Here is a 12,034-nt window from a genome sequence, read left to right on the forward strand (position 1 = left end):
ATGTCCTCTACAATCTCCTCCATTTCTTAAATTACTGTTTCTGAAGAATTGAAATTATGTTGCAAAAATTGCATGACATGTCACATGGAAACTTGCCAAAGAATCACATTTCTTATTGTTGGTCAGACATCAGAAATGTCCACTGCATTGTCTCCTGAATAAGCAGAAAGGTATTCAAATGAAAGTTAGAGCAAAACAAACATTTGGAACAAAACGGCTCCAGGTAACTTTAACTAGATATTTTTTGATAGATTTAGTTTCATTGTTTTGATAGTTTTTAATATGCCAAATTTGGATCTAAGATGCTTTTTTTTTTTTCCTGTAGCATCTTTTCCGTGAACAAGAAAAAAGACCACCACCTGTTGTATCAAACACATTTTCTGTCCTTATAGTGATACCATTACTACTGATGTTTGTATTAGTAAGTGTGCTGCATAATTTACTTGAATTTGTTCATTATAAACCCAGTGTGCAAAACTAATGAAAATTAACCATCATAATATTTGTATTAATTTTAAAGGAAGTCAACCTACACAAAAGTGAATCTGCTATGTGTGTAAAACCCTGCACCCTATTGTTGTGTAACAGCAGTTTTTCAAGATTTATTTGATGAACAGGGGAGAGCTCTATTTGCAACATCCGTTAGTCCCACTGTGCAGAATTTAAAAACTGTCTGAGACCACTGTAGTCACTCTTATGAAAGCAAAATCCTTACCCTTTACCCTTGACAGTAGCTATGTCTTTAATTAAATTCCACATTCATACATTGTGATCGCTGCCACAGAGTAAGTCCTGGGTGGCAGCGATCACAGTGTACTAATGTAAAATTTAATTAAAGACATGACTACTGTCAAGAGTAATAGGTACCTGCATATTAGCATATGATGCAAGAATGCAAGCTTATGCAGCATCAGTCAAAAAAAAAAAAAAACCTCCCATTTCACCCCTCCATTCGTTCCAAATGCCTGTCCAGATCAGCCTTAAATTTATTTAGGCTATCAACTACCCGCTGGCTAAAGGCAAATTTCCGCACATCTACTCTATAACTGCCTGTGGAAGAATCCCGTCAGCATTCAGATCACCTTGCAGGTGCCTACTCTCCAGGTGCTGCAGAACTTAAGCCTTTCTTGGTAAGAGCACTCCTTAGCTCCCCCTGTTCATCAAATAAATCTTGTTGCTCTTCTTTGTACTCGTTATAGCAACTCTACATCCTTCTTAAAATGAGGCCTCCAGACCTGTACACAATACTCTAGGTGTGGCCTGACCATTGCATTGTATAATGGGATAATCACCTCCCTGCCAATGCTAGCAAAATTCCTATATATCATTGACAAGACTCCATGACCTGCCCTGGCAGCCTGTCTGCATTGCTCAGAAAACTTCATATATGACTGTGCAATTACCCCCAGATCTCTTTCATTCTCCACTACCCTGAGTGTCACACCACACAGTTGGTATGTTTCTCTTTTATGGCTACCCATATGCAGTACTTTGCATTTGTCAATGTGTTAAACTTCAGTTGCCACTTCTCAGTTCATTTTCCCAACTTCTCTAGATCCAATTGGAGTAGCATACTGTCTTTACTGTTGTTAACAAACTTGCGAACCTTTGTATCATTTGCAAACCTGGACATTAAACCTGATATACCTTCATCAATATCATTGATAAATAACCAAAACAACAATGGGACCAACACCGAACCCTGGGGAACTCCACTAATAACATTTGTCCACAAAGTGCAGTGTCCATTGATTACCACTCTCTGTCATCTCCCACTCAATCATCCCTTTATCCACTTACTTTTAATGCCATACCTCACCAATTTGTACAGCAGTCTTCTGTGTGCAACAGTATCAAAAGCTTTCCTGAAATTCTGGTCAGGCCACACCTTGAGTACTGCATACAGGTCTGGAAGCCTCATTTTAAGAAGGATGTAGAGCTGTTCGAACGAGTACAAAGAAGGGCAACAAAATTAGTGAATGGAACAAAGGGTTGCTCTTACAAAGAAAGGCTTAAGTTTTGTAAATTACAGTGTCTGGAGACTAGGCACCTGTGAGGTGATCCGATTGAGATGTATAAAGCCTTGAATGGTTTGAGCATGCTCAATGCTGATGGGATTATTCCTTTTGCTCAGAATAATCACCTGAGAGGGCAAATTGAGGAAAGGCAGTTGTAGAATAGATGTGCGGATGTTTGCCTTTAGCCAGCAGGTGGTTGATTGCTGGAACAAACTTTCATCTGTCGTAGTAGAAGTTGATAGTTTAAACAGATTCAAGGCAGAACTAGACAAACATTTGGAGCAGGTGGATGAGCGAAATGAGAAGGGTTTTTTTTTTTTTTTTTTTTTGGCTGTTGCTATTTAAGCTTGCTTTCTTGCATCATGTATATAAGATATCAAAATTATTTTTAGCGTTCAGTTCCACTGCATCATAGTATCCAATCAAATTGGTCAGACAAGACCTCCCTTTAACAAACTATTACTACAGTTTGTTAAAAGGAGGTCTTGTTTAGATTATCCTGAAATACTTCTTTAACCAGTGATTCCATTATTTTCCCCAGTGTCCATTGATTACTACTCTCTGTCGTCTTCCACTCAACCATCCCTTTATCCATTGTAGCAACTTACTTTAATGCCATACCTCACCAATTTGTACATGTGTTCCTCTTCGGAACACAAGTTAAACTAACAGATTTCTAGTTACTTGTGTCACCTTTTGAACCTTCTTTGTGAATTGGTGATACATTTGCACACCTCCAGTCCATGGGGACCTCCCCTGCATCCAAGGAAGCTCTCATAATTATGCCTAAGAGTTTGCTTACTTCCTTTGCTGCCTCCTTTAATATATATAACTGAATAGATCCAATCCGACCCAGTGCCTTACTTATGTTTGACTTCAATTTCACCTCCACTTTGCTCTCAGTTATTACAAAATCATTTAGCTCCCTGTTACAGTTTATTAAACTTCTGGCACTCCCCTCATTAAATAACTCCTCCTGTGTCAATGTACATGCAAAATACTTATTGAGTTTATCAGTTACCGGAGCATGATCATCAATAGTCAGCCCATCTATGTTAGGTGGTCCAATCCGATTCATCCCTTTCCTTCTAGTGGCACCTCCGTAGCCAGGTGGGCAGGAGCAGCAGTGCGTAGCACATGCTTCTTGATTAGACCGGGGTTCGAGCCCATGACTACCGCATATCCCCCGGAGCAATATGGCCTTAATTGCTAATGCTCCTAAAAAAAAACCAAACCAAAAACAAACGTAAGTAAAGAACTCTCTGCTGTTTTTCTTTGCATCCTTTGCCAAAGATTTCTCGTAATCTGCCTTCATCTGCCACGAGCCTCATTCATCTGATATCCATTTAGGCCTAAAACTTGAACAGTATTTCTTAGTTTGTATGAAAACCCTTTGTAGCCTCCAAGATTAAGTCCCTGAAGGCTTTCCATTTACAATTCACCGTTGGTAACATCAGTTGATCCTACTGTATAGAATTTAAAAACTGTCTGAGACCACTGTAGTCACCTTTACGAAAGGTAAAAGCCCTTCCCTAGACTTGATGGTAGTTACATCTTTAAGTAATTCCCACATCAGTACATTGTGATCACTGTCACCCAGTAGTTCCTTTATCTGCAAATTTTTAATGAATGAATAATCACTGCTGATAATCAGATCAAGAGTATTACTCCCTCTGGTTGCCTCTCGAACATGTTGCTGTAGAAAACAGTCATCCAATAAATCCACAAAAGTCTTGCTAGTGTGCGAGTGACCAATCCACAAGTTCCAGTCAATATCTGGAAGGTTAAAAACCCCCATTATAAGACATTCTGATTTATTGGCCCATTCTATTTCTCTGCACAATCATTCATTATACTCATCGGAGTCATTAGGCCTATAACACACTCCTACTCTCAATTTTGCTTTCCCGTGCTTATGTCACACCAAACTGACTCGATACTGCACTGCCCAGTCATGTCGACTGGCTGTACTTCCTTGTATTTTGTGTTTCTTAACTAACAGCATAACCTTTCCTCCCTTCTTGTCCTGCCTATCCTTTCTGTGCACATTGTGCTCCCCAAATTTCAATTGTGCACTGCTTATGTCTGTGTGACACCACGTCTCTGATATTCAAACAGTATCTGCCTTTGATGTCTTGACCAGCACTTCAAGCTCATCAAATTTATTAACTATACTCCTAGCATTTGCATACATGCACCTGTTTCTACTCTTAGTTACCCTAACACAGCCCATGTATTTACTTGTTCCACTGACTCCCAGCAGTCCTGGAAATCTCCATTGCCTTTCTTTCCAGGCTGCTACTCATTCTAATAGAAGCAGTGCAAGAATTACTTTTGCCTCTGCATGCGGCCTCTGTTAACCTTTTAGTCTATGTATCCCCCCCCCACGCCCAAGCTTGCAGTTTTCCGACCCACCTAACTGCCTCGATAGCATCAACAAATATTCTTGCACCCTTTTTTTTTTTTTTTTTTTTTAAGTGTACCCCATCCTGTAGAAAAAAAAATTCTACCCCTTGAGCCTTACCAAGAAAGGCACCTGCAAGGTGATCTGGTTGAGGTGTATAAAGCCTTGAATGGATTTAAGCAGGCTCAATGCTGATGTGATACTTCCGCTTGCTCAGATTAAGAACCTAAGGGGGCATAGATTCAAATTGAGTAAAGGCAGTTGTAGAATACGTGTGTAAGTTTGCCTTTAGCCAGCGGGTATTTGATTGCTGGAACAGACTTCTATCTGTTGTGGAAGTTGATAGCTTAAATAAATTTAAGGCTGAACTAGACAAACATTTGGAGTGACTGGGTGGGTGAAATGGGATGGTTTTTTTTGGCTGATGCTATATATAAACTTGCTTTCTTGCATCATATGCCTCAACTATTGCTAATACTAATGTCTGCATCTGATGACTTAATGAGTACTTCAAATTCATCAAATTTATTTAAAATGCTCCTAGCATTTTAAATAAACACTTGCATGTGTTCTTACTCTTAGTTACCCTAACACAGCCCATGTATTTATTTGTTCCATGATGATCCACAACAGGGGCTGAGTCTCAGACACCTTGTTTTCCAGGCTGCTGCATATAACAATAGCAGTGCAAGAATTGCTTTTGCCTCTGCCTGCAGCTCTAGTTAAGCTATTAGTCTGTGAGTTACCTCCCCCCCCCCCACAAAGCTAGCAGTTTTCCGACCCACCTATCACTGCCTAAATAGCATCGGCAAATATTCTTGCACCCCTTTTATTCAAATATATCCCATCCCTGTATAAATAGTCTCTTCTTTTAACAAGCATAGACCATGCTGTGAATAATTCTACCTCATGTGACTTGCAGATTCTCTCCAGGGCTGAATTGATTGACAAGACTCTCAATATATACTCCCTCCTGTGTCTGGGAGAATTGCAGACACTTTCAAATTCAATCCTAACTTGCAGCGTTTTCCCAACATTGCTCTGAACTCGTTAAGTAAGTCTTTAGATCTCCTACTCATAATATCATTAGTGCCAACGTGTACAATATCACCTTTTGTGCCCTTAAAAGATATCTGCTTTAGAACATCATCTAGTTCAAGAACATCAACTAGACAAATTCTTGGAGAGTATGGATGGGTGAATGTGTGGGGTTTTTTTTTTTTTTTTTTTGACTCATTCTATGTAAACTTGCTTTCTTGAATCATTTGTTATTACTACTGCTACAACTTTGGCCCTTTGCCGACACACCCTCTTCCTATTCCACGTGTCCTTGTATAACATATTTCCCATTTCCCTGATAGTGGTCATTAACAATAACTATCCCCTGTGGGATCAGCGCATTCTGCCTTGGAAATTGCTGCTGTGTTGTCTGATGCATGAGTGTCAGCTCTGGCATTGAGTTGGGCAGCTGAGCAGTGATGGGCTCCCCCCCACCAACTGTTTTAATTCCTTCAAGGACATCTACCCTACTCTTCAGACTCTCAAATGCTGAGTTGGTGCCTTGTTTCTTCACCCTCCCTAGCATACACAGTGATCCCTCTTGGCTGGATCAAAAAGGTCTGCAAAATTTCACAAGTTGCACATTTTGTTAGGCTGTAATTTGTTGGAGAATCACCTTCAGTTCTTCTTTGAGCCCATTGCTTTGCTGTTTTAGTCTGGGGCATGATTTCCATTTAAATACAATTTAATTGATTAACAATGAAAATTAATAAATTTAATTGAGTAATTGACAATACTACACTAAGCCAATAGATTCTGAAATGAAATGATAAGTGATATGTATTACGCTATACCATTATGATTGCGGTGTTAAATTAGGTATATCCTTACTAAAAACTAAAATTCCTCAGCTAAGCACAAAGTGATTAGAACCTTCCCGCTACTTATGTATCACAATTAAAACCCTACTATTCCATTGTGCTACACATTACGTGCTATGATATTTGCACCAAAACACTGTTACAATTGCAGTACAGCTAGTAAGTTGTAACTTACAAAATCACTAGCTGAATTTAAAAATAAGCTAATGAAAGTGATGAAGGCTGTTTAAACTATTTGTAAAACAATTTCATCTGTTAATCAAAAAGAGGTAAAAATTTCCAAAAAGCTTGTCATTCCAACTAGCTCAAAATTCTGTTTTGGCACTTTACCAATGCAGATTCATCTTTTTATAAGACAGATGTGTTTTATGAATAATTGTACATGCAAAAAAATTGGATGCCGTTTTCAGGATCAGGTTGCAGGAATTCTGCAATAGGATTTTGATGAATTTTCCATCAACCTGAAACACCTATGCTTTGTTGCCCATTATTATTTCAATATATTGACAAACCGATGGAAGAAAATAATCTTATATAGATAGCACCTGCCAAAAAATATGTAAAGAAAATTAAATTTAAAAAATAAATTAAAGCAGCCATCACCTTCCCTTATTTCATTTACTTAATCGAAAAACAAATTTTAGTGCTTTGTAGAACACATCTTGGCAGAAACTTTCTTTGTTTAGTCCAAATAAGTTTGGCTCTTTCTTTAGCTAAATTTCAGTCTTCAACATTAGTCATCTTAATAAAATAAATATTTCCAAATTTTGAATATTTTCATTGCTTCTGAATTTCAGCAACCACTGAAATAAGAAACTTTGTTATTTTGCATCAAAGCAGTGCTTTAAACAAAATGTAGAACAGTGATCAAATATTAACTTCAGTTAGTTAGCTAATCTCCTTCCACCTGAGATTAGCTAACTAACTAAAGAGAATTCCTCCAATTTTTGATGGGATTTGAATCCAGACTGTCCAAGTGAATGACAAACTATTATATTTTCACAGAGGTGCTTAGATGCAGATTTTAGATATCCTAAGAATTGAATTGTGCTTTGATTTTATATATTGTACAATACCTTTAATGCTTTTCTTATTATCGATTGCTGTTGCCACTGATATTTGTCAACTAAAATATAAATATTGTTTTACAGTGGGGGAAACTAGGTGTAAATCTATCAAATTTTCCTTTTTCTCTTGGAGCCTTAGGATTCCATCTTGGACTTGGAGGTAACTTATAAGTTGTAGTATATTTATAAAATATGTATCTTGTAGAATTAAGCCATTTAAACCAATTATGAGTTTCTATTATAGGTTTTTTTTTTTTTTTTTATCAATGTTTCAGCGTTTATTTATTATTAATACTAATATGACTTTTTTTCTCTATAAATGACACACAAGTTGTGATCAGAAAGTTTGGGAGGCCAAACAAATATTTGGGAAATTGCCAATCTTACTGTCTGTTTGGATGGATTTTTTTAAAATGCTTGACACCAATTTTAATGCTATTCTGCAACTTCTAGGAGCATTCTTGATAGGCTTCGTTTGGAATTCCTGTGTTGCATTCTGAATAATTTCCTCAGTGTTTGCAAATCTGTGACCTTTCAAACGAATTTTAAGCTTGGGAAACAAAAAATAAATCATAGGAAGATAACTTGAACAAGAATTGTTGATTTGATTGGATGGAAAGTGCTGAGAGTTAAGGGGCCTGATTCATTTAGCTCACTTTTCTGACAGTTTTCTACAAACAGCATTATACAGGTGCTGCAGAGTTTTTGTGGTATTCTTGATTGCAAAGACAAAACGATAATGAACAATGCACTGCGGGTCAAAAAAATGCAATAAGCATGATCTTCATATTTGATCAAGATTGTCTTCGACCTTTTAGGCCTTGGAGAAGACAGTCTTCCATTGAGAGGACTGGGTCTTTCTGAATCATAGCCATACATCCATAATTTGTCACCAGTAATGAAAGAAATAAAGTGAGGGTTGGCACCAGCACATTTTGAAGAACAACATGATGTTGGAACTCCTCACTCTCTGTAATCATTACTGAGTACATGAGGCTCAAACTTGGTATGGCAATGAGGAACTTACGTGTTTTCAGACTCACTATTTATGTAAAAAGAACATGCCCTCTTACTAAAATCCAATTGGCAAAAATACTGCTAATTTGAAAAATAGGCCAAATTTTATCTAAATAAGTTAGCATTAGCATTAGTAGAGGCATACGATGCAAGAAAGCAAGCTTATACAGCATCAGCCAAAAAAAAAAAAAAAAAACCCGCTCTGATTTCACATCTCCATTCGTTCCAAATACCTGTCCAGCTCAGCCTTAAATTATTTAGGCTATCAACTTCCACAACAAAAGATGGAAGTCTGTTCCACCAATCAACTACCTGCTGCTAAAGGCAAACTTCCGCACATCTATCCTATCTTTACCTGTCTTTCCTCAATTTGAATTTATGCCCTCTCCGGTGATTAATCTGAGCAAGAGGAAGAGTCCCATCAGCACTGAGCATGCTCAAACCATTCAAGGCTTCATACACCTCAATCAGATCACCTCGCAGGTGCCTAGTCTCCAAACACTGTAATCTGCAAAACTTAAGCCTTTGTTCGTAAGAGCAACCTTTTGTTCCATTCACTAATCTTGTTACCCTTCTCTGTAGTCGTTCCAACAGCTCTACATCCTTCTTAAAATGAGGCCTGCAGACCTGTATACAGTATCCAAGATGTGGCCTGACCATTGCCTTATACAAGGGGATAATCACCTCCTTATCCCTGCTAGAAAAATTCCTGTATATCATTGACAAGACACAATGAGCTACTCTTGCAAACCATCTGCACTGCTCAGAAAACTTCATATCTGCCTGCACAATTACCTCCAGGTCCTTTTCATTCTCTACCACTGTCAGTGTAGTACCACAGAGTTCATATATTACTCTGGAGCTACTGCTTCCCATATATAGTACTTTACATTTGCCACCTCTCAGCCCATCTGCTCAACTTTTCTAGATCCTGTTGCAGTAGTGTACTGTCGTTAGTGTCCTTAACAACCCTGCCAACCTTCGTACCATCTGCAAACTTGGACATTAAGCTTGATATATCATCAATATCATTTATAAGTACAGAAAACAACAATGGACCCAACATTGAACTCTGAGGGTCTCCACTAATAACATTAATCCACGATGAGCAGTGTCCATTGATTAATACTCTGTCTTCTCCCACTCAACCATCCCTTTATCCATAGCAGCAATTTGCCTCCAATGCCACACTTCTCCAATTTGTGCAGCAGTCTTCCATGTGCAACAGTATCAAAAGCCTTTGTAAGATCCAAGTATATAATATCAAAGTTATTCCCTGCATCCAGTTCCTTTGTGACTGCATCATAGTATCCAATCAGATTGGTCAAACAAGACTTCCCCTTAACAAACTCATGCTGTGTCCGAGTTATAACTGAAGTCTTGTCTAGTTGTTCCTGCAGTGCTTCTTTAACCAGTGCCTCCATTAATTTTCCTGGAACAGAAGTTAAACTAACAGGTGTATAATTACTTGTGTCACCCTTTGATCCTCCTTTGTGAATTGGGGTCACATTTTGCACATCTCCAGTCCATGGGTAGTTACCCATGGACTGGAGATGTGCAAATGTTGCAAACCCTTAACCATAATTATGAGAGCTTCCAAGGAAACTCTCATAATTATGGCTAAGGGTTTGCTTACTTCCTTTGCTGCCTCCTTTAATATAACTGGATAGATCCCATCCACCCTGGGTGCCTTTTTCATGTTTATCTTCAACAATTTCTCCTCCACTTTCCTCTCGTTTATTACAAAATCATCTTAACTCACTGCCAGAGTTTAATTCCCTTCCCTGAATAACTCCTCATGTGTGAATGTAGTTGCAAAATACTCATTTAGTTTGGTAGCCACCTGAGCAGGATCATCAACAGTTGAACCATTAATATCCAGTGGACCAATCTGATTCATCCCTTTCCTTCTAGAATTTACATAAGTAAAGAACTCTTGGCTGTTTTTCTTTGCATCCTTTGCCAAAGATTTCTCATAATCTGCCTTTGCCTGACTAATCTTCTTTGTGACTTGGTTACAGACCAGCTTATATCTATCATAGGCTGCCATGTCACCCATTAATTTATATGTATCCCATGCATTTTTCTTCTCTGCCATATGTCTCATTAGTTCATTTGACATCCATTTAGGCCTAAACCTTGAACAATATTTCTTAGTTGGTATGTAAAGCCTAGTAGCTTCCAAGATAAGTTCTTTGAATGCTTCCCATTTTGAATTTGCTGTTGGTAACATCATCAGTTGGTCCCACCGTATAGAATTTAAATAATGTCTCAGACCACTGTAGTTGCTTTCATGAAAGCAAAAACCCTTTTTCCCTGATGGTAGTAAATCCCACTTCAGCACACTGTGATCACTGCCACCTAGTGGTTCTTTATTCTTCAGATTCTTAATGCATGAAAAATCACTACTGATAATCAGATCAAGAGTATTACTCCCTCTAGTTGCCTCCCGAACATGCTGCTGTAGAAAACAATCATCCAATAAATCCACAAAAGCCTTGCTTGTGTGTGAGTGACCAACCCACAAATTCCAGTCAATATCCGGGAAATTAAAATCCCCCATTATAAGACTCTGGTTTACTGGCCCACTCTATTTCCCTGTACGGAGTCTTATTATGCTCATCAGAGTCATTAGGCCTATAACACACTCCCACTCTCAATTTTGATCTCCCAATGCTTATGTCACACCAAACTGACTCGACATTGCACTGTCCAGCGATGTCGACTGGTTGCACTTCCTTGGATTTTCTGTTTCTTAACTAATAGCATAACCCCTCCTCCCATCCTATCCTGTCTATCCTTCCTGTACATATTGTACTCCCCAAATTCCAGTTCTGCATTCCTCCTATTGGTGTGACACCACGTCTCTGATATCCCAACAAGAACTGCATTTATGTGTTGGCAGTAACTTGGTACTTTTCCCACACAAAGGAATCCCTCCTGAGTCCAGTGATGCTATCATAATTAACCTCAGTGCAGGTGACATTTAATTCAAATTTAACTCAAGCCTTTGAAAGAAGATAGGCTGTTCTTTACAGGGATGCAGAATATTTAGCTATTCGGCAAAATTCATAATACACATTATAAATTTCATTAATGACAACGTTATTATGTTAATACTTTTATCATTTTTATATAGTAACACTCAAGATAGAGCACATTCCTTTTTTGTAAGAGCCATAATGGTTATTGATGGTGGCGTTGGCCTTTCTATTTTTATCTAACAGGATGTTGTTTGCGTAAGCAGCAAGTAAATGACAACGTTTACGTGTGCGCAGCACCATTTTACCCTGGTGGTGGAAATTTGAAGTGTTTTTCTTCTACAAATGACTTCCCCATACCCTAAATGACATACCCACCGATTTTCATTGCGCCAACTGTAAACATTTTGACACTAAGGTCTCCTGAATAGGGAAACTTATTTTATAACCATCTGCTATAAGCTTAGAGATATTATTAAAGTTTGCATTGAATATGACTAAATCATTGACGTAGCAGAATACAGTCACAGACATTCATTTTTAGTCAAGGATAGGGCCTCATAAAAATGGAGAAATAGGTTGTACATGTAGTGATACAGATTTTTAATGGTTGCATTAACATTGATTTTACTTGTGCTTTAGCTACTACTTGCATCTGTTTCAGTTT

General features: G+C 38.1%; 1 protein-coding gene across 1 annotated transcript in view; it reads left to right on the forward strand.

Annotated features, from left to right (window-relative positions):
- The window catches only part of OstDelta (oligosaccharide transferase delta subunit), a 279,105-nt gene that overhangs the window by 228,739 nt on the left and 38,332 nt on the right, over nt 1-12,034 (forward strand). The window contains exons 15-16 of the mRNA XM_090384636.1: nt 326-421; nt 7,454-7,529. Coding sequence (XP_090240762.1) covers nt 326-421; nt 7,454-7,529 — 172 coding nt within the window. The remainder of the gene's footprint in view (nt 1-325; nt 422-7,453; nt 7,530-12,034) is intronic.

The sequence above is a fragment of the Mastigoproctus giganteus genome, chromosome 11, assembly GCF_048544385.1.
Source record: "Mastigoproctus giganteus isolate SK-2022 chromosome 11, ASM4854438v1, whole genome shotgun sequence".
In the NCBI taxonomy this organism is placed as follows: Eukaryota; Metazoa; Arthropoda; class Arachnida; order Uropygi; family Thelyphonidae; genus Mastigoproctus; species Mastigoproctus giganteus.